Source organism: Monodon monoceros, unplaced genomic scaffold (assembly GCF_005190385.1).
Source record: "Monodon monoceros isolate NGI ecotype Baffin Bay Population unplaced genomic scaffold, NGI_Narwhal_1 Super_Scaffold_5, whole genome shotgun sequence".
NCBI classification, from domain to species: Eukaryota; Metazoa; Chordata; class Mammalia; order Artiodactyla; family Monodontidae; genus Monodon; species Monodon monoceros.
In genome coordinates, this window is record NW_021703782.1 from 66,529,904 (window position 1) to 66,554,025 (window position 24,122).

At 39.1% G+C, this 24,122-nt stretch overlaps 1 protein-coding gene across 1 annotated transcript; it reads right to left on the reverse strand.

Annotated features, from left to right (window-relative positions):
- Positions 1-8,849: 8,849 nt before the first annotated feature.
- Positions 8,850-20,420, reverse strand: ZFAND5 (zinc finger AN1-type containing 5). The gene is made up of 6 exons (XM_029203019.1): positions 19,873-20,420; positions 15,497-15,654; positions 14,959-15,070; positions 14,207-14,310; positions 11,353-11,478; positions 8,850-10,668 (listed from the first exon to the last, which is right to left on the reverse strand). Exons 2-6 carry the CDS (start codon positions 15,645-15,647, stop codon positions 10,520-10,522), a joined length of 642 nt encoding a protein of 213 aa, XP_029058852.1. The 5' UTR covers positions 15,648-15,654; positions 19,873-20,420; the 3' UTR covers positions 8,850-10,519.
- Positions 20,421-24,122: the final 3,702 nt, after the last annotated feature.

Consider the following 24,122-nt stretch of genomic DNA (forward strand, 5'->3'; position numbering starts at 1 on the left):
TCAAGACCTAGGATTCTCTAACGGACTAAATAAAATGACCTCAATGAATCTCATTGGCTCAGTTTTGGTAGTACAGGTAGAAAATGCCACATTAAATTTGTCATGTTCAAATAGTTATGTGCTGTCATACAGTTCTCTAAGCGAGAAAAAATAAAGAGGAATTTTTTAACAAGTTGGTTCTGGTTTGGCACATGAAGTCAAATCTAGTTCGACTCCATTCATGGGAGAATAGAGAGTCAGCTACAGACAATTTACAACAACAGGTAACACTGAAGTTCATTTGTAGTCACAGGTCACCAAGGAGGTGCTATAAACCTAAATTACAAGATGGCCCAGCACATAGCAGATACTCGGGTCAAAGGATACCAAGAAGAGAAAACTGCCCAGTAGCTCATCCCTACCTTCTCTCAGAAGGTCCCCGAAGTCATTACATCTCAAAGAGAACTTTATTGCCTCGTATATGGTCATTCCGCCTACTCTGTCTACACTTGCCACTATGTGAACCACGTCTTGAAGTCTGCTGCTCTTTGCAAGAGGGACCTCACAGATGCTTCTAAATACCTTGCAGAGGTCTGTATCTTCCCTAGACTCCCATAACTCCGCCCATCTTGGGCTACAGCTGATGACCTGTTCTTGCAACATAGGTAATCTGGCTTAGACAAGTATTAATCTGAGGGGCTCCACTATCACAGTTCATCTCAATGGTTATAGTTCTCTCTCTTCCACAGGAGGGAGATAAACCATTCTGCTTTTGTAATAATCATTGAGAGCTTGGCATTGATATCTCCTCCACTACTTTCCAGCTCTGGTCTTTCTTAACTTGGCTGAGATAGTTTGGGTTGATGGTGGGGGGCAGAGTGAAGGTGAGATGGCATAGAAACTGTGCAAATACTTTCAGGCATCACCATCAGTTCTGTGCTAAATGCTGTGCTCACCTCTTTTGATTTTGTTTCATTTAATTGGGACAAGAATCCTGTAAATTGTCTTGTTAGGCCCACTTTCCCATTGAAGAAATAGGGGTTAAATAACCTGCCCCGAACTACATTGCTATTAAGAACCAAAGCAAAGACTTGAGTCTACTTTCAAAGTCCTTTATTTTTTTCCTACTACGTTCCTTTTTGAGACACGATTTAAGCATGCCCAGCCTTTTCAGTTAAGGTCACCTCTACCTCACTCCAGCCCTGGGTCCCTTCCTCTGTTCCTGGGAAGATCACAAGGCACACTTCTCTAAATGACTCTGTCCCATCTCTCGGGACCAAAAACTCATTCTAGTAATCCTTCTGTATTCCCTTAGCATAGGCTCATGTGACCCTGGATTGCATTTAGAGAGATGAAGCCAAGACCTTGGTAATAACTTCATACTCATACCTATCTTATGATTACTGTACTTACATTAACATAAATGGGTGCCTACTGTTCTGAAAATGCTTTTGAACAAGATTCTGAAGTTGTGCCAGGGAGCACTGGCTAGGTATGCTGGGAGCTGTCTGATTTCCTTGTCTTGGATTCTTGCTAAACCTTTTCTCGACAATTCACACAATGAAGAGGAAAAGTGATACTAATGAAATATTTATCCTCACTGCTGTTCCTTTACTCTTCTCCAGAGCTAGAGAAATGCAACTTTTTTTTTTTTTCTACTACAGCTTTAAATAGCCTTCCTTCAAGGCTGGTTGGTAACTAAAAGGTTATTAATGAACGAGTAGGTAATATGGGTGGAGTACCCAGGCAGAGAAGTTATAGAAAAGCGAGCAAGTGCCACCAATGAATTTTAAAGTGAGATTGGTAGATGGGCTCCAAAGTCTTTAAAGCAACAGCATTTATTGAGTTTAATTGTTGAGTTTCACTGAACTCCAAAGAACAATGCAATTAAGTGGTTACTTTGGGGAAGGATTTTCCAGGTGAAATGTCTGAGCTATATGTTAAGGAACCATGTGATTACAACCAAAATGTATCTGGCTTCTACCTTACCATTTTGCAAAATAATGTGGTATTAGAAATCATGGATAGAAAATACAAGAGTTCTAACAAGAGACAACACATACCAGTGCTTTAAACTGGGGCTAATACATAGAAACAGAAAGCTCCATTTGCAATAGTTCAAGTGAGTGAGACACTAAACTGTCCAAGCTCACCCCTCTTTCTACTGCATGGACCTACTTTGTGGAAGGAGACATACATTCTAAACAGTGTTTTCCAAATCTGATTAACAAAATAACGTAGGGGAGAGCTGTCAAAAACACAGGTTCTCCCAGATAGTCTGATTTAGTGAAAATGAACTGAGACCCAAGTATGTGTTATTGCTGCTGCTGTTGTTTTTAGCTCACCAGTTGATTTTGGTGATCCACAGGTTTGGGAAAGACTCTGCTAAAAGATTTAGGCTACTTTGCTACTCTTAGGCATGATTTAGGCAACTCTCACCCATTTTCTGTGTCTGGATCAATGGATTGGGAAATATGCATTGGAAGTTTCAAAGATTGATTCTAAGATATTCTTCCAGCAATAACAGGCTGGGATATGGGTTCAGGGAGATAATATGCACCAGAAGAGGGATCACTCAGTAATAAAGTGCTGTTGTCCTGAACTCAGAGTAACTTTCAACTTCTCTACTATTTTAGCCTGGAAAATAATAGTATAGAGATGCTTTAGTTTCTCTCCAACACACATAATAATACCCTGACAATTCAGCCAATGCTGTGAGAGGACATTTGGACTTACAAGGTTAAGACCATCACTGTGTAAGATAACATGTTTGAAACTCACATTTCTTGGCTTGCAAGAGTGTGTATCATGCAAAGCATGTTGTCACAGACCCTGGTCTGGTTTTGAGAAGAGTAGGAGAGGGGTATCAGGAAAATCAAACTAAAATGGCAAGGCAAGATTATTTTTTAAAAGACTGGAGGACTATGTTTGTAACCGACAAATTCATTTCCTCCTTCAGCCCATGGAGCCGCCTTTGCTATTGCTTCTAACAAGAGAAAAGGTACTCTTTTTCTTTTAATATTGTCTGAGAGGCAGCAGAACAAGGTAGATTTGGTATTTCTGGCTTGTATAATAGCTAGCTCCCTCTTAAAATACTCAAGGATCTTCCCAGGAAGGCCATTTAGATTATGAGTCGTCTTTGAGTCATGGATCAATTTGAAAATCCTACCAAGAAACACAGACAGGGCTTCCCTGGTGGCGCAGTGGTTGAGAGTCCGCCTGCCGATGCAGGGGACATGGGTTCGTGCACCAGTCTGGCAAGACTCCACATGCCGCGGAGCGGCTGGGCCCGTGAGCCATGGCCGCTGAGCCTGCGCGTCTGGAGCCTGTGCTCCGCAACGGCAGAGGCCACAGCAGTGAGAGGCCCGCGTACCGCCAAAAAAGAAAAAAAAAAAAAAAGAAACAGACAACAGACTTTGCACGCAATTTCAGGGACACGTATATCACAGCTTAAGAACTGTCAGCCTTGCAGAGAGAAAACTAGCAGTTGGATTTTGTTTCCTTTCCACCAAATGAATTTTAGTTGATTGCAAAATGACTGTTACACTGCACAGATCATAATCTGGCCTCTTAAACATCTGTGAATAGACTTTTTCAGGGGTTATTAGCTGTGTAAGTAATGTTGAAACACCGAGTCTGTATCAAGCACTTACAATGTGCTTGATATTACTAAGTGTGTTACAGTCAACATCATTTTAATCTTTAAAGTTTCCACAGGTAAAGACACTCAGTTACTCAAGATTAAGTAACTTTTCCAGAGTCACAGTTTTTGAGTCACAAACCTGAACTGACTTTAAAGCTATTGTCTAACCACCATCTACTCAACTGTTTTCCCACCTTGGAATGAAAAATTTACTCTCCACTTCCAACAGTGACGAATTTTGAAAGGGGTATTGTTTCTGGGAGAAGAGGCTTCGAGTAATGATGTATACCTGATGATATCCAACATTAATTCTGATCACCCATCCTCCTAAAACTCAAACAAACTTACTTTCTCAGCTGTAGAATCAACATGACCAATATAGTAATTCAGATCATTATCTATTGTACTAGATCATAAGCTCCTTGAAAACTGAAACCACGTATGCCTCACTTTTCCTGCTCACACAGCATGCCTCAGGCATAGGCAGAAGTTCAGTGTCAAATATAAGAAGCTATTGGCTCCTCTCAGTTCTCAGTAGAGGATGACAGTCTTCCATGCAACCCTCTTGCAGTAACTTTAATGGGCCTGTTTCATTTGGTTTCTACTACATGTCATACATCCAGCTCATTGTAAAAAGCAGCCATTGGTCCTTAAGCCTTACAAATACATGACACTGAACAATTAACTTTACTACAAAGTTTGAAATGCTGTGATTCAGTACTAAGTATTATGTTCAATACAATCTGGGGCCTTCTGTGTAAGGGCCATACATCACTGGGCAGATTTGATCATTGGTTAGCTGTGACAATTTGTCTAGGGTCCTTAAAGACACCTTTCTTAAGAGTCTAGAGAATTCTTGGTCCCCCATTAACCAAGTAAAAAGTGCTACCCTTAATCTACTTTAAAAGCCTCACTTTTTTAATCAAAGACCCAAATTAACATAGCTAACACTTGAATGCTAAAGGGCCATGTCTGGATATGAATGCATGATATTTTGATGTCTGTAGGCTGCACTTTTTTTCTAACAGGTATTATTACTTTGTTATATCTCTGAAGTCTCATGTTTTTGTCACCTGATATACAGTCTTGCCACTGAAAAATCTGGTTATGCTGTCCTAGATATTCACTAATTTTCATGCCAACCAAATAAGCCACAGAATAGCTAAAAATGAAAAATGTGCAAACATGGATAATTTTAGCAGGCATTTAAATATAACACAGATGCTAAAGGGTAATGGGTGGGGTGGCATATTAACTATTCATATTTAAGTATTATAATTTTTACAGAATTACTTTTACAATAGTAATTAGTGCAAGACAACATTAGAAGCCAAATATTTTTAGTATGTGGGTGATATTTCTAAGTACATGGGGTTATGTCTAGGGGAGGGGTTCCTTAAGAAACATCACCCTAGTAAGTACTTTTCTCATAGGGGTGGACATGGAACGAGAACACCAGGGTGCATACAAGTTTTAAAAGAAATGCTTTAAAAAAATCTAAACCATATTTATTTGCATGGTATTCTAATTTTCATGTTTGAATGCATTTTTAGTAATGGGGAGGCAAGAGAGAACAGAAACATACAGGAAGTATTTGCTACCATTTTTTAATTTGCCATGGATTATACACACAAAATCAATCTGAGAAATTACTCAGACACTAGTGTTTGAGCTCATCTCGGCTAGTTTGATTATATTTTTTTCTGGCTGATTTGTAAGCTCTAAAAGAATAAGGGCTTAAGTAATTGCTGTTTTGTGAACAGTTCTTGCATTCAACTAAAATTTAAGAAATGTGTTAGAAAGATTTCTTATTAATTTTTGAGTAGACTAATAGATTACCCTAATTCCTGAATAGCCTTCGTGTTATCGATGATTTCACATACATACAATCTGAGGTTCTGTGGTGATCATTTCAGTCAAAACCATCAGGAAAGAATATATTCAAAACAGGCTGTTAACCAACTAGAAAATAACATATAACTTCTGTCATCTTGCTGTTCACTTAAGTATCACATGTGAAGTACAACAGCAAGTCAGTACATATACTAAAAAGGAAAGTAGCACTTAGTTGTAGACAAAATTGAGTCTTACATTTATGCCACAAAATGGTTTAACTTTTACTTCTAGGACTAGAACAGAAATGTACTCTAGGGGAAAACACAAAACAATGCTCTTTGCTTTTATATGAATTAAAAACCAGAGTTTGTGTGTGAAAATAGTAATAACCATTAAATGACACTTTTGTATTCTGTCGTACACGTACGTTTGCTTTAAAGTAGACTGTACAAACATAAGAAACTGCTTTATCAAATTTCAAATTACTTTTCATTAACAACATGCTATTTCACCCATGGAAACCCATCTATGTAGTTAAAGGCTGTATCATCTTACTGCTAATCAATCAGAAACCACACCCATCATTCTCTCCAAAATTATAAGCTAAATTTATGAACAAAAATCACTATGAGAACTTTGAATTCAAATAATTAAGCAAATGAGAGTCAAATTAAGTCTCTGCACACAAATGTTTACACGATGTGGAGGAGATAAACTTTCCAAGTTATGACAGTTACCTAAAATGTATCTTTGGAAGGGGACATATGCAACAGGATGAGAGGCTTTGCTTCTCAATGTATATCAATAAATTCACTTTTGAACCCTGTGAATGTATTACCAATTCAAATACAATCATAACAGTAGTATGCTTAATACGTTGCTATTACTTAGTAGACGTTTGCCCATTTTTAGTTACTTCCAAAGAACTTCATTTAAGGCAACTGAAAAGAATGATTCTAATCACTTTAAACTGAAAGTTTTAAAGTTACAGATCTTTACCTTTTCATTATACAACTTAATGTAACCAATCTTGTTATCAAACAATTCTCTTTCAAGTTCTAGAAATCATTACTCTAGGACACTAAAATTATTAATAGCCCGAGAACAAATTAGACTGCAAGAAAATATTTGCAAGACACATCTGATAAAGAACTGTTATCCAAAATACAGAAAGAACTCTTAAAGCTCAGTAGAAAAACAAACCTGATTAAAAATGGGCCAAAGACCTTACCAGACACCTCACCAAAGAAGATATACAGATAGATGGCAAATTAAGAATACTAAAGATGCTCCACATCATGTTACTGTGACGAGATTTAACTGCACACCTATTAGAACAGACAAAATCCAGAACACTGACAACACCAAATGCTGGTGAAGATGTGGAGCAACAGAAACTCATTCATTGCTGGTAGGAATGCAAAATGGTATACATTTTGGAAGGCAGTTAGGTAGTTTCTTACAAAACCAAATATATTCTTACCATACTATCTACCCAAAGGAGTTGAAAACTTTATTCCACACAAATCTTGCTCACCGATGTTTTTAACAACTTTATTCATAATTGCCCTAACTTGGAAGCAACCAAGATATCCTTCAGTACGTATATGGATATAAACTGTGACACATCCAGAAAATGGATTATTCAACACTAAAAAGAAATGAGGTGTCAAGCCATGAAAAAGCATGGAGAAAACTTAAGTGAATATTATTAAGTTTAAAGCCAGTCTGAAAAGATTACATACATACTGTATGACATTTTGGAAAAGGCAAAACTGTGGAAGCAGTAAAAACATCAGTAGTTGTCAGGGGCTGGGGTGTTGGAATAGGCAGAGCAGACTTTTAGGGCAGTGAAAATATTCTGTATGATACTACGATGGATTTGTCAATATAGATTTGTCCAAACTCACAGAAAACACCAACGGTGAACTATAAACTATGGGCTTTGGGTGATTATGGCGTCAATATAGGTTCATCAGTTTTAACAAATGTACCATTCTAGTGGTAAATGTTGGTAATAGAGGAGCTATGTATGTGTGGGGGAAGAGAGTGCATGGGAAATCTCTGTATTTACCTCTGTTTTGCTGTGAACCTAAAATTAAGTCCTTAAAAAATTTAATAGGGAACACTATGTGCCATGCATTTTTACCATCCTTATTTACAGATGAAGCTTGGTCCTAGGGTCCACTATCTTCTTAACCAATATGCCATTCCACTCAAGTTTTTTCCTTTTCAAATTCGTGCTGTGGGAAACACACTTCCCCTCAAACCAGAGGCCCTAGTTTTGCAGAGAAAGCCCACTGAAGAATAGACTTAATAAAAGGACTAGTCCCAGGCCATGTAGCTAATTCATGTCATCAGTGTCTGTCCTCTCAAAACATTTCTGGAGTGGGCATGTGCAAAATGAAACGTGATACATTCTTGACATGCTTTATATCTCAGTGTACATTCCAAAGATAATACCCACTTATAGTCCTGCCTGAGAAACATTCAGGTTTGAATACAGGAGTCTAGGTAGAACTGAATCTTCCTAGCTGCCTTAACACTTTGATCCCTTCTCCCCAGTCAATGTTCCAGGCAAATCCAATCCTTAAGTCCAAATATGTTCTAAATTAGTGTTTCTCATAAGAAATGATTATGGAAACATTTACTACCACAATCTCATGATACTTATTTCAAAGACCACTACAGAATGAAGTCAAAAGGTCCATCATCTTCCCATGTAAGTCTTCTTTATCCCCAACGTACCACTCTTGGACTTCAAAACCTTAAGGTTTAAAAATTTATTAAGCAAATGTCTGACAGTGGTAGCACTGAGGGAAAATAAGTCTTATTTAAACTTTGAATAAAAATTAAGTTTGCCTTCTAAATACCATAATTTTCAAGTCAATTTTGGTTCTTCAATATCCTTCATATTTCAGGAGACACTACCCTCATCATACTTCATATAGTATACATTTCCGCTCACCTGAAGCAAAAGTAGCAGCACTCAAAATACTGTGACAGGTGGTAGTGAATCATCTGGGTATTTCCATTTCAAACTCCCATCATTGCGAGGTCATGGTTCTGCTTTTTGGAAGTCAGCATGTCGTTATCCCTTGTTCTTTATTATCTCACGTGACACCTGCAAAGATCAAGCCCACGGGTCCATCTCAACATTAGAACCAAACCCCAAACAAGACTATGTCTGTTGTTGTAAACACACTGTCATGCCTAAAGTGTCATTTATAAAGCAAAAAAAAAGGAAAAGGGAGATAGGAGGATTGAAAAATTATGACCTAAGTTCTAAGACTGTTTTAACCCTAAAAGTGCCTATTCATTTCTTCAAAATTAAATTGCCTATTACGTACCACACTTACGATGTTTTACAACACTCATCTCATGGCTCTCACTTGAATATATCATGTTCAGGGATGGCAATGGAAAAAAATTTACAATATAGCCATGCAAAGTCTACAAATGCAACTAAAAAGTTCAATATGAAACATTTTCTAATTATCCCCCTTTAGGATTTCTAACTATGGCTTAAAAACCCAATGAACAAGTGGAAGTTTCCCTCTGTACATGGCTTTTATTATTTACATAATACAATACAGCATCAATGCTGAATAGCATGATTATGTGCAATACATAAATATGAACTATCTGTACACATCTGCAGGTCTAACTCAGAACTAAGGTACATAAAATTGAAAGCAAAACTGAATGCTTTAAGAGTAAAAGTAAAAACTAAGACTGAACACTGCAATAAATCAGAAGTAGTGCCTCGTGTACATACTTAACTATTTACAGATGAAAACAGGCATTACCACGACACCAATCTAACTATACGCATTTATATATAAAAAACACAAGTTTCATACATCACAAAAAACCTTCCATTATAACACAGAAGTGATATTACCAGACAAGCATCAGTGAAGTATACTGCCTCTTCTAGTTGTTATTGTACAATGCTGTAGATAATGCAGCCCATGCAATACACCCAAGAACACTAGAGTCCTACACCCAAGTACAATTAATATGATAAAGCAGCCCTCTGCAAGTGGTGCTGGATACCACTAAGAAGTCTACCGCAGCCATGTTGGTTATGATTTTCCATGCAGAAGGGTACAGTTACATTAAGAACTGAAGTCTTTAAAAAAGCTTTAAACATTCTTTCTTGAACCAAAACAATTCAACAAAATATGCACATGAAAAATTAACTATTCAGATACCCTTGCAAATTAAAATTCAGATGCATGTTACTCAATAGAGCTGCTATATGTGAAAACCAAACGTAGAGTTTTAACTTCTTCTTGTAGACAAATTAATCTTAGTGCAGTTCTGTGCTACACAATATTGTTAGCAATGAGAGTAATGCAGACATCTTCTGGTGCAGGCCAGCACGATAAGCTTCAAAGATAGCTCAGGACCCTGTTGGCTTGATCTGTTTTACTCTTTATAACCAGTTATGATGTGTACCTTCCAAAGAATGTCTTATTTGACAGCTTTTAGAAGACCAATTAGCCAGGCTTACATATGGCACCAAAACACTGGTTTCACGGAAAGGTCTGATAGCTTTCTTTATAGCTTTCTTCCCGCTTCCAAGGAAAATGTGGAAATTAACAGGGTAAAGTTTATGGTAGAAGTAGACTGCCAGTCCTTTTCTGGTGTACCATTAAAAAAAAAAAATAATACAGGCACATAACACTAGCCAGAGATTATACCTTGATTACATTCTCAAAGGCAGATATGCTGCAAACATGCAGATATTTCACGTACTTTGTTTGGCACAAGGGAACTAAATTTTGTCCCTATTATCTGTGTTTTCAACTTGCTGTGCAGATTTTCATCCAATTTTATTCAGGGGAGGGCATATACATTTTGTAGGGCTGTATCTATCCAATTCTGCCTGTAACAAACACCCACACATCCTAAAATATCAATTATAAGACAGACAAGTGTAAAGTAAAACTCTGGAGGACATCAAAGGAAAATGGCCATGCATCTGCTCTTTAATGTTTTCCTACGATATATTAAAATAAAAACAAAGTTATCAGTCTCTTCACAAGTAGTAATTTATATTCTCTGGATTTTTTCAGCCACAACAACTGGATTCTCTTTTCTGATTTTTGCTGCAGCTTCTGCTTTGTAATCATATGGACAGTTGTGCTTGTCAGAGTAACGGTGAAGTCCACAAAACAAATTTCCACACCGGCAGTCAAACCCTGTACATACAAGAGGAAGTAGAGTCACTTGGGAACTTGTAGCAATTAAAAGAAACAAAAGCATCAGTCAATATAGAAAAGGAAGCAGATTTTCATGACTCTTTGCAACATTAAAGAGTCTGTCACTTTAAACTAAAAGTGCTCCTAACCTCCTCTGACATGGTGAGAAATTTAAGTAACTATCCTTCCATAAACTCCTGTAGGTACCAAACAGGGTAGAAATTACACAGGCTCTGGAGTCAGGCTGATTTGAATTTAAATTCTAGTCCTACCGTATGTTAACTGGGTAATGTTTCCTCAAGTGAAGGCTAGGAAAAGACAACCACATACAGTTCTGAGATTTAAAGGAGAACAATTAAAAAGTATCTAGAACATTTTGTGCCTGGTTCAAAGTAGGTGCTTACTATTTAATTCAGCTATCTTTTTCCCAGGAGAACAGAACAAAGGAAAGAATCAAAAGGGATTAATTTTTATCAATCCGATAAAGGAAAGTAATTCAGAAGGCCTGAAGTTAGGAAAGGGTTTCATATGATTAGACAAACCAATGGAAATCAAACTCAACTTCTCTTCACTGTCCTCTTTCCAGTCTACTCTGGAAACTTTCTATTCTTCAAAGTCGGGCATTTTGTTTTATGTGTAAGACTGACCAGTCCCTTAGGGAGTAACTAGGAGCTCCCTGAATACCTGTAAGGCCAACTTTCTTTCTGCACATGAAACATCTGTTCTTCTTTGGTTTGGGCAACTCAGGGGCTTTTTCTTCACTTTGAGAAGTACTGGGCTGAGAAACTGATGGACTGGGCTGAGTGACAACTGAAAAACAAGGGTAAAAATTAGAAGTCTGTCAATTGTTTGGCTGATAATTATCTAAGACCAGACCAAAACAAAACAAGAGAAACAGTAAGATTCTTCCTGAAAATGTTTAAGAAGTCTTTCTTGAAAACATGTACTTTAAAAACAATCTTCTACTTTAATATCAGAACTTCTTTCAAATCTGAGAATTTCTTGCCAATTAACATAATACCACTTGCTCCTGTAAATTTTATTAAATTATCACTCCACTCAAGTTCCTTTAAACTCACTCTAGTCCTGGCAAACAAAATCCTAATTCTAAATTTTAAAGACCTGAGAGATGTGGTCATCTGCTCAGTTTTTCCATATTCCAATTGCCTAAATGCAAACTTCTAAATTAGGGCAGTTCAAATTCAGGAAATAAGGTTACCAACTTCTGAGGTAATTAGCTATAAAGTCATTTTGCTTTTATACTGATAGAAAAAAGAAAAATTGTGTAGATAAACCCAATAAATTTTGACAAGTAAAACCCAAGTCATTAATCCCCTAATTAACTTTAGATTCCAAAATTTCACAATTATTACTGTGCCATTTTAATAAGTGCTTTATATTGTCTTACATAGAAAGCCTGCAGGATTAAAAAAAAAAAACTTGAAAGATCAGCAACGTTGTCTTTAGGACAGTGTAAGTACTTGTGAAGCTTTGAGTTTAGACTATTAAGGATTCCAGAGGCAAAACAAGAATTTTTAGAGCACAGCTGTAATTTACTTTGTGATACTTATCTAAAATGGGTATGGGGCTTCCCTGGTGGCGCAGTGGTTGAGAGTCCGCCTACGAATGCAGGGGACACGGGTTCGTGCCCCAGTCCAGGAAGATCCCACATGCCGCGGAGCGGCTAGGCCCGTGAGCCATGGCTGCTGAGCCTGCGTGTCCAGAGCCTGTGCTCCGCAACGGGAGAGGCCACAACAGTGAGAGGCCCGCGTACCGCAAAAAAATAAATAAAAAAATAAAAATAAAATGGGTATGAAATTTGGACAGTAAGAGATATGACCTACTTTTAAAAGTCCCTGTTTCTCCACCTAAAAGATCTAAGTTTTAAGTTTACTCATGACATCAATGGAATTTGTCAATATAAAGATAAAATTGCAGATTACTGTTTTGAAGTTCACATTACCACCAGGTTATTGAAAACAAAACAGCAAAATTTAGTTCTACTTTTATAAAACTAAGTGAAACCAGAAGCACTATAAGCTGAGTTTTAATATTAATCCAAACCCCAATAGCAAATTAATGTATACAATACTAAAATTATTGCCTAACAATAGGTCAACACTAATGCTATCAGCATAAATCCAAACCAATTGGTTTAATAGGTACTGTAAAATTACCTCCAAATTTATAACTCATTTGCATTAGTAATATATCCAGTGACATTAACAGTCTAATATTAGACCAACAGTAATATTCTAGCTACTACTTATTCCTAATTATCTACTATGGCAATGTTAATGTAATTTTTCCTGATGGTATATAACAGTAAAGAACAATCTGGAATAGTGCTGGGGAGGTGACAGCCATATTTCCTTGGCCACACCTGAAAATTGGACAGTGGTTCCTAAAACATACAGGGAAGAGGGGCGGGGGTCAGTCAAGAAGAGAAAAATGATACAGAAAAGGCAGAGCAGTGAACTACAGAACGCCTACTAAGAAATAATAAATGCACAGAATAGCTATAGAACTAATCCAAAAGAGTACTGTTCCAAGGTCAGTGTCATTTTGTGTTTTAAAAAAACAAAAACAAATGAAACAGAACAAAAGCCTCACAAATACTAATTTGGTCAGTTTTTCGTAAGGATGGAACTTACTTAAAAATACCAAATATGGATTCACCTGCCCAACTTAAGAATTTTCATCTTAAATGTATCAATTAACAGTGATATGGTTCACATAAGCTCGGCCATGTACAAAAGCAAGCCTCCAAAGCAGACTACACATCCACTGACACTATTAGCTCACAATAAAGTTTTATATTGTGTTCAGTCAACACTATACCAGGAAATCATGAATTGATCAAATGCACTATGTGCACCATAGAGTATATAGATCATTGTTCCAGGGTCTAGCGCAGATAAATCAAACAAGTCAATCTTCTGGCAACATTAAAGCACTCCTGGTTGTGCTATGTAAGTTCAGCATAGACTCAGTCACTAACTAATGCAAACCAAAATGCCTTTCCACACTGAGTTTTTAAACTCCCATAGGGATCCCACACTTCTTCAATTCAAGTTTCTTTTAGTGTTTGATATGTTCTTTTGCTTGAGTATTTTCTACAGTATTGACAATATCAAGACTGAATAGTTAATGCTTTTGATTATTAAATTTTTCTCCACAGCTTTGGAATTTAGTCCGTATAATTTCTTCTGTTTGTGAACAATACCTTCTTTAATGATTTAGATACTTTTAAAATATATTGGTAAACAGTTCATTAAATTCTTGACATTTTCAGTCTTCATATTATAAACTTTGCTGATTTGTGGATGCAGGGGCAAGGGGGGATGGGCAAAGAAGAAGAGATTAAAGAGTGACTATTTTACACTTCAAGGTACTTTAAAGATAGTGGTTTGCTTGGCCTATATTTTATAGCTCTCTCTCCTCTTTGGTCCTTCAATGGGAAGGAAAGAATCCCTCCACCAACCCTTTCTTGTACTACCAAATCCAGAACTGAACTAGTATTAAACAAAACGCATACCTGGCTCTGACACCTCTGTTTTCGCGGTAGTTATTTTGTCCTCTCTTGAAATGCTCATTTCTGTCATTTGCTGAGTTACAGGCAAGGCAGCCACAGGCACATTTCTATTTAAGTTCAAGCAAACATTTTTAAAGATGTTAAGGGTACTTCTTGGAAAGATAATAAGTTGTCAGTTCAACATATATTATTTCCAATGTGATCAAATGGAGCTAAATAATCTAAACAAGATGCCCAGCACAGATGGATGAGAATAAGGAAAGCAATTTGATGAATGGCTCATCAATTCAAGCCTGCATATTTATATAGGTTACGATGTTCTATTATAGCCAACTAGAAATTTTTAGCTGTGCCTGTGATTTGTTTAAGGGCAAAAGGGGTAGCTTTGCCAGAATGCCTTATGTGGCATTACAATATAGCCTGCAGAGCCTCATTCTCTACAATTATTATGCCTCAATTACAAGGAAATAAAAGCACAGCATCTCAACACAGTATCCTTGAGGTTGTTCAGGAGTGCGTTGTTAATACACATCTTTACTCAATGACCTACAAGATCATATATTAAAGGACACTGGAATAATCACCAATTGTGCAACACATGTAAAGCCAAGGGCATCTAATGTATTAACATCCTTATTATAATGCAATATGTATGATGTAATACATCATTATTTATTAACATTCATAATTATAATGTCATTTATCTTTATTTCCTCCCTGTATTATTCTAAAAACCCAGAAATGTTTAATCTTACCTTGATTTTTCAGATGTGCTGCCAGCAGCACCTTCACAGTTGTTTAAACTAGCGTCTGCTCTTTGTACAGATGCAGAGTCTGAGGTAGGACTGTTGGAACCACTAGCTGTCCCTATTTAGAAAAAAGGATTGGTAAGAAACAAAGCAACACTACAAACACTCATTACCAAAACTATTAATAAGTAACAAATACTTGCATTTAATTAGGTTAGTGACTTAAGTACTTTCACTGTGCTGCAGAATCTTACACTTAAGTGATATCCAAACAACAAAAAAAATATATTAAAAAGTCATATCCAGTGAGTACATGTACTCAAAAACGAAAATGAAAAAGCTAGAAGATGCCTGTAGACAGTCACTCATTCCTCATGTAGTCATTCCAAGTACTTGGGCTACTATTGCTTTAAATTTCAAGCTTTTCTCGAGTCTTCTCTCCTTGGACTTTCAGGATTCATTCTCAGTCTTAGGCCCCAACTCTTGGTTCTATATTTTCTGTCCACCAGGTCTTCAAATGGGTTATTTCTTGGAACCAACTTACCCATTGGGCTCATTCTGCCACTATTCTGCTGCCTCTGAAGATGTTCTTTGTAGCAAACAGAACACATTCCATTTGTCCTAGGATTCCCATAAAAGCCACATCCTGTACTACACAGCATGGGCCCTGGGGTCTGGTTAGTCTCCTGAGCCATTTTTCTCCTGTAAACAGAACAAAACGAAAATTTTAGAAACTAGCATGTAGTAAAAAAAAAACAAAACAAAAAAACCCCACTAAATTAGTATGATAGTCATTATTGTACCTTTGTCATTTCTAAACACTGAGTCTGTTTCTAACAAAGCCCCCAATTGTGTTAATCTTTAAAAGAGAGTAGGCTAAATTATGAATATTTTGTTGCCTTTATAAAACATGAATGGAACTGTTTTAGCTTGATAAACAATGAACTATCATGACTTTACATTTTTAGGACAAAAAATTCTATCATTAAACATTAAAATATATTATTTTACCTGTCACTGTTTCTGTAATTCGTGAAAAGGTCACCCTTCCCGATACCAGAATTATGTTTAAATCAATTTTGGCAATTGGTATCTTTAAATCACTTTCTGCTCTCCTACACTACAGGCAGATTATTTCAAATAATCACAATTAACTACTGACTCTTCATATCTACTAGTTGTTCTTTAAACTAGCTGTATATTGGATGTAGCTCTAGAGCTTTCTTAAAACTAACATCTGAACATACGTCGGCCCTGTAGTAATTCAGTTCTGCTACGGGGCAGAGCATCTGTACTTTTTAAATGCTGCAACACCTTTACAGAAGACTGAAAAGAGAGCTGGTAGATCATCTAGCTTTTCCTGTTACCCTGGCACCAAAAAGTGAAGTTCTTTAAGAATTTAGGAAAAAGCTGCTTAGGAAATTCCTTTTGTTCTACATTTGACATGAGAAATCTGGGTCTGAGTATACTTTAAAGTCAGTGCCTAGAAACCTATAATGTACAAATTATCAGCCATAGATTTCTCAGCCAACGGCTCTATTAAAACTTTTAACAAGCACTTGTCTGCCTCATGACAGAAAATAATGAAACCTTTCCAAGCTCAATTTCAATATGGCAAAATAAAGCAATATACACAACCTTTAGTAATGGTTAATATTTAATGCTAGGTTACCGGAAAGAGCTTTATATAGCAAGCATACCCTTGCTTTTCCAGAAGCCTTCTTAAAATTAGCACAAACAGTAATGTTTTGCTAAATTTAGTAAAATTTCCTGAGTTAACAGACATAAATATTTAAGAAAAAAAATTTAAAAACCTGGAAGGTTTCCATGTCACCTTTAAAGTATGTATGAATGTACCAAAAGCGTATTTCAGAGCATTTTATCAAGGGGAGATTATGTGCAACAATTCTGGTCATTCTCCTTTAACTGTACCTTAATGTTGACTATGAAGGTGACTTATAAGTTATGAACTTTTCAAATAAGTGCAGGAAAGTACTTTCAGCTACAGCTTGTTACTTCCTAGAATTTCATACTGCTTTTTCCAACCACCACATACTAGGATACACTCTTTAGTGAGTTATTAAAAGCAATGTTTTAACAAGTATTAACACTTTTTACCAAAATTATAAAAAGGGGGGAAGAGGACTAACCAAACTTGACCTGGCCTGAATCCTGACAGTTATTCCAACAATCTAAATGATAGTAATCTTTCCTTTTGTTAGCAAAAAGCCATTATATTTCAAGCTTGAAAATACCTCAAGCCAATCAAACTTGTACGGAAAGTGACCAATACTTGCAACTTACTTCAGATAATAGTACTAATTTAGTTGACACTATCTCTTTAAATAGTAACTGGAATTTAGCTGACTCATTTTGGATCAGGGTAGTGTAAACATTTCAACATCACTTAGGAAGTTTATTAATAAACACTTTCAGCTAGGTTTTTAAAATTCTGAGTATAACATGTACAAAAAATGCTTCAAATAAGAGTGTATTTGCATGCCTACCATGCAAAGTATGTGAATCTTTGCCCTACACAAAAAGCAGGGCCATTCCTTGAAGCCAGCTTAAGAATTACACTAGCTCACTTGCTATACTAACTTCTAGTGTCATCTAACAGTGGCTTTAAAAGTAAATTGGCCTAAAAGTCAACCCACATTAATATTAACCTGATTCTTAAAATCTTTTGTTTATATAAATGGGGGTGGGAATTTCACCCAATTATTTCACATGCAAAGTATTCCACCTTTCTTCAGAAAACACATCTACCTTCAAGTCACGATAAACAGCCTCCAAACTGAAATACAAGAGACACTGGGACATCAGTCTTCTACATGGCATCTCATCTTGTAGATTTCCCGCCCCCTAGAAAGCCAGCTTTTAAATGCCACCACAAGAGCACAGCTTGCCTTAATATTTCTCAGAAGCTTAGATCACATGGGCGGGCGCTTCAGCCTGTCACAAGGCTGCAATGTGACAGGGTGAGCGGGATGGAGGCTCTCACATAAAGCCTAGTCAACAGAGGCCTCTGAAATCAGCTTCTATTTTTATCTCAGAGCCTGCCAACTCCTACACAACCCCAAGAATTAAGGATGCAGCGCTCATATAAGAAAACAAAACAAAAAGATGCCATTAAGATTGCTAGATTTTTTCTAACACAGGGAATGATCTCACATTAAATCTAGAAAATGCAAGCATCATTAATCACTCATGAAGCCAAATGGTCAGGGCTGTTTATAAAAACCAAGCACAGCGAAGAGCATCAAGGCAGAAAGAATCCTCATGATTAGTGGCAATTTTTTTTGAGGTGGGTGTGGGGGATGAGTGCCATTAGGTACTGTGTTTCCCCACTTATATTTTATTAAAGTACAATACCATTATTATTTACTACCTTTAAAGTTGCTAGAAACTTGAGCATTCATCATGTCAGCTCTATCAGGTATAGCTAGAATGTTTATTTTTATAGTTTTTATAGCTGAAATGTGTATTTTTTTTTTTTACAGTTTGTGGCTTCCTATAATTCATAGGAAAATCAAAACCAAAACCAAAAAGACAGGAGCATGTAACTGAAAAATTCTCCAGCCTCAAATATGAATAAAAAAGGCTTTTATGCCTATGGAATTTACTTCTCTCAGGTGCACAAAATGTTAAAAAGACGTTTAAGAATGCCTGCCCACCTGGAGTTGAGACCAGAGTTCTAGTTTCTAATCTATCTCTAAGCCAGTGACCTTGGGCAAGCCCTTACTCTCCAGATCTCAGTTCCCTTTTGCTAAATGGACATTAGTGTGATTTTAAAGGCTCCTTTTCAGGCTTAATACCGGGCCTGAGAGATAGAAAACAGGGAAGAATTAAACATCTTTTTGAGGGGGACATTTTTAGAAGAAAAACTTGAAAAATGAAATTGCAGTATTTTCACCAATTCAGTTCTAAAACCCTACTTTTAAAAATAAGGAGTAAAATAAAATTCATTTAGATTTTTTTAGAAGTCTGTAAGTTACCTGAACGGCCAAGCTGAAGAACAGTGGCTCTATGACCTATATACTACTTTACCCTAATGTGCCCTTAGACTAGATTATTAGAAGGCAGTCATTCAATAAAGATAACCCGGACCTTTTCCCAAAACACAGCTCCACGGAGTGCGTGGAATGCGAGCAAAGAATTTCATGTTCCTCAGCCTAAATGCACGAAACAAAGGGGAAGGTGCTCCATTTCCTTCATGAAAGGCATCTCGGGCGAGAAACGCAGCAACATCGGTAAAACTAAAACACGACAGAGAAGACCCCTCTCACCCAACGTTCCAACGGATTATAAAACAAGTTCGGGTCCCACTGGTCCCCCATCCCTACCGCCATGCCCTTTCAAGCAAAGGCCTCGTTCAGGAAAGCACTGCAGGGCCTTTTCCAAAAACCACTGAGTCATGCAGAATAGCAGCTCCGCAGGCCAAGCCGGCCCCTAACTCTGCCGGTCCCGCGCCTACCCCCGACCCTGAACGGCCCCTCCGAGGAGGCGGAGATAGGGGGTGCGGCGGGCAAGGGGCTGGGGGCGCGGCCGCCGCGACCGCCTCTTTGTCTTTCCGGGTTTGGCCGCCCACGCCGGGCGCCACCGCGGAAGGCGGCCACGACGGACTCGAGGGAGGCCCAGAGCTCGAACCCCCGGAGGCCGCACGCCGGGCATTTTTTCCCCGACCATGAGTGTGCGAGTGAGCCCGGGGCACAGGGAACTAGGCCTCCGGCCTCGACGGCAGAATGCCGCCTCAGTCTTTGTGCTTCCTGAGCTGGCTGGCGTGCTCTCCTCCCCCGGACGCCGCCATACGCTGGCCGCTCGGCCTTCGTCGGAGGCCCGCGGCGCCCGAATCCCTCACTCCCAACCCTGGCCGACCACGAGTAGCCGGGCGCCCTCCCCAAGCCCCGTGCTACTCACCCTTCGGCGGCAGGAACCGGGCTGGCGCGCGACGCCGGCGCGGTGGGACCGGGCCGAGCCCTCACGGAGGGGCGAGCCGGAAGCCCTGAATTCGCCGCCGCCGCCGCCGCGGGCCGGGAACGGGTCAGAGCTGCAGGCGGAGGTGGCGCCGCCGCCGCGGGGTCTTCCTTTGTTCCCGCAGCAGCACCGAGCGTGGCCGGGACACGCCGGAGCTCGGGAAGTGGGAGGAGGGAAGCGAGGGGGGGCGGAGAAGGAGGCGGAGGGAGGGCCGAAGGCCGCGGCGGCTAACACTGCTCGCGGCGCCGGCCCGTCGTTGCCTCACGCCTCCACCGGCGGCGGGTTTGGCCAACTCCGAGGGCGAGCGGGGCGCACGCAGCTAGGCCTGGGCGCCGCAATGGCCCGCGGATGGCGCTCTCTGTCTCTTTGCTACTGCCGGGGAAGGTGTGCGGCTCCAGGGAACGACGAACCCCAAAAGGAGATGCACGTAGGCCCGCGCTCCAGTCAACTGACGCGTCCTCTCCACCCGGCGCTCAGGCAGTGAGGGAAAGGGAAGGGGGTGCGGGGTCTGTGCGTCAGCGAAAACCCCGACGGCGGCCGCGGCGGGGAGCGCGTTGACGTCACGTGCTCGACGCCGCGCCTCCGCCTCCAGTTACCCGGCCGGGGAGGCGGGGCCGAGCCTGAGCGCGCTACCTATGCGCGGAGCAGAATCACTGACTCGGCTGCCGGCCCCAGGGTGGAGTTGGAAAGAAGTAGTCCTGTGGAGGATGCGTTTCTATTTTTAACCCGATTGCCCGCCCTCAGCCTCTCTCCTTCCGATTTTCTCAGTAAAGCCGACTTTTCGCCATCTGAGTTCTCACGCTTTGTCTAAAGCCTTTGGCAGACATTTCCCTTTCCTCCTTACTCCCCACCCCTTCCCCACCCAACAAGAACGTGTTAGAAGGATTCTGCTCAAGAAGAGAAAATGAACTGCTGTTTAGCTTCTGGGTCTTCTCGCCTGTTTATGAAGTTTCCCCCGTCCGGTTCCCTCACACTCGCCTTCGGTTCTAAAGTCCAGCCTGAGCATTGCCCCTGATGCTCCCAGGAAGGAGCGGGGCGGGCGGCGCTCGCTTGCTCGCTCGCTCGCTCGCCCAAGGTCACGGATGGTTGTGCAGAGTCAGGAAGTGCTCCGCCGACTTGCTGCCCGTCTTCGGCCCCGGCGACACCGTTCTGAGCAAACTGTTTTGGCCAGCCTGTAAAATCCCTGGAAATGGACTGTTCCAGCAGAGCCTCGTGAACTGGGAAAGCACCAAATGTTCTACCCGAGATGAAGTTAAGGAACAAACAAGCTAGACCCGAGGGAGAGATCAAAAAGGAGACGTTGCAGGAGGAAGTTCAGAAGGGGGCAATTCAAAAATGAGGCACAGGCCCCAACTAGTTTGAAAGGGTGAGTTAACTAAAAACACTGAGAAGCTTTTCAAAGCACCAACAAAAAAACCCACTTGCAACTGGCCTCGCCAGGTGACTTTAGTTCAACTCAAAAAACACAAGTAGTAAGACAGAAAGGACTTAGGAAATTTTCTAGTAAACAATGGCCAGGAAATTTTCTAGTAAACAATGGCCTAATGAATAAATAGAAACGATGTTTAGGGCTTCTAATAGCCACCATTAGACTGGAGTGAGAGGTCCCTTCGTTGCTTCCCAAACTTGGTGATAAGAAAAATCACCTGGAATAATTGTTTACTTTTAAATAATCACCTAGGCCTTTCCCCTGGAGATAGTTTTGGTAGTCTGGGGTGGAGCTCAGGAACTTGAATATTTAAGTAGTACCCCAGGTGATTCTTCTTTATAATTTTGTGTATTTGGGAGAATGCTGTCCTGGTGCCCTGTGCCAAAATTTCCAAATCAAACAGTTCTCTGCCACAGTAAGTGGAATCCCTAGAACATAACATTTTTCTTTACAATTTAGAGTTATTGCTGTAGGCAATTGAAGTGTTAGAAATATAAGTGTTGATAGTTTCAGACACTGATAGTTTCAGACACTGGTCCCAGGACCATTGAAATTTACTTTCTTGAGTGAGTAGACAAATTAGTAAAAACATAGAAGCTACCATTTACAGACCATTTTGGGGGCTAAGTATTTTTCATTTAGGGTTTCATTTAATCCTCACAGCAATTCACTGAGATAGGTACTACATATCCATTTTTTACAGTTAAGTGATAAAGAGGGTAAGTGACTCCCTTGCGGCACTAAAGGACAGGGAATCAATGGAGGTGGTTCTTACTGAGGACAAAAATAACTTAGCGATTTCCCCCTCCTCCCATTTTAGTTATTAAAAGGTGAAACGATAATTCCTGAAGGAGTGAAATTGAAAGAAAAAAAAAACCCAGCTAAGTAATAAGGCAAGCTGGTTATTTAATAATGTATTGCATAATATGTAGCCCCTTCTGATAACTTGTCTTCTCTACCAACCATTTATAATTTTCTCTATGAGACTATTTCAACCAGGAATATACCTGGTATTGAACCTAGTTTTAGCAGGTTACCCTTCCAGCACCTACACCAGTCGTTCTCAAAGTGTGGTCCCCAGACCAGCAGCATCAGCATCACCTGGGCACTTGTTACAAATACAGATTCTCAGGCCCCCACACCAGACCTATGGAATCACAAACTCTGAGGGTTTGTCCAGTGATCTGTGTTTCAACAGGTTCTCTGTGTGATTCTGATGCACGCTCAAGTTTGAGAACCATTGACTTACCCCACCATGCTGTAAGAGATCTCTCAATCAGATGTTCACACCATGTGAAGGGAAAAAAGTTAAAAAAAATTTTTTTTCTCATATTTCTGGTGTAACAGATTAGGGGATATGCTTCTAAGGAGTATTTTAGTTTTTGTTTTGGTGTTCTAAATTATCAGTTGGTCTGTAAAGACAAACTATAGAACACAAAATATATAGCAGAATGCTCTTAATATAGTATGCAAAAGGGCTGTCACCATGGTCATCAGAGAAGGTTAAAACCAGCCTCTGCAAAAAATACTGGAGAAAGTGGTGTGTGCTCAAAATGTGGTGTTATTGATTGTTCAAAAATTACCTTTTGTAGAATTTCATTACATGGAACATACCAAGTAACTGGTACTGATCCATTCCTAAATACTCCTTGAAAATAATACTAACTCAATTATTTTTTTATTCATTTTTTCCATTAATATGTTTTGCACACTTGCTACATTCTAGATACCCACTAAACTGGGTGCTGGAATATATATTGGTGGGAAAAAATTGATCTTACCCTTGTTCTCATGGATCTTACTGTCATATTAGGGAGAAGGACGTTAACAATATTATCATGCAAACATGTAATGAGCTGGTAAATATTTTGAAAGAAAGGTGCAGAATGCTATGGGAGCATATAACCAATGACAGTGGATGCTGAAAACTCACCCAAATCTGAGTTCCATTGCCAATCATCTCCATCACCAGTGGAACTAGGCTTATTTCCTTAAAGTAGTTAACTATAGCAAACTGGCATGTCATATGAGAAAGTTGGAACAGTTTGTATTCTGCTTAAGAATTCAGGTAAAGTCATTACAAGTTCACTTACATTTTTCTTTGTAATCTAGGGATGAGCCAAAAAGGGGATTGATAATTGGAGAAGAGCAAATTAATTCAATTTCTTAGAAAGTAGAAAACTGACATCTTTTAAAAATAGCAATAGAGGTTATTAGTCCACTGTAAAATATAAAAGACCTAGAGTTATTTTAGTTTGACATGGAGCTTTCCATTATGGAATAAGAATTGCTTCTATGTATGGCATGATTGTAACACCCTGTCATGGGTATTACATTTTTTCTCTGTGCTTGAGTAGAGCTTGGTGAAGCACAAAGTCTTTGCTGGGGTTTTAAAAACCGTTAGGTGTCATTTGATGTTCACATAGTACCCTTCTTCTCTCTCCTTCTTTATCCCCTTCCCAGATCTCAAAGGTCAAGGTAACAAGATTCAATTGTATTTTTATTATTTTCAAAATGATTGGCTGAAAGGATATAATATTGTATTTAGAGCAAATCAACTAATTAAAAAATTGAGAGTAGAACATACCATTACTTAATTTAAAATTTTTCCTCTAATAATTAGTAATTAAATAATAATTAAAATATCAGTGAGTCCAATAATGGATTGGTTTTAGACCTAGCTCAACAAGTGACTGGCTGAGTATTTTTCCCCGGGGAAATGATAAAACAGTAGCAATTTAATTACTGTGTAGACCTTTTGATA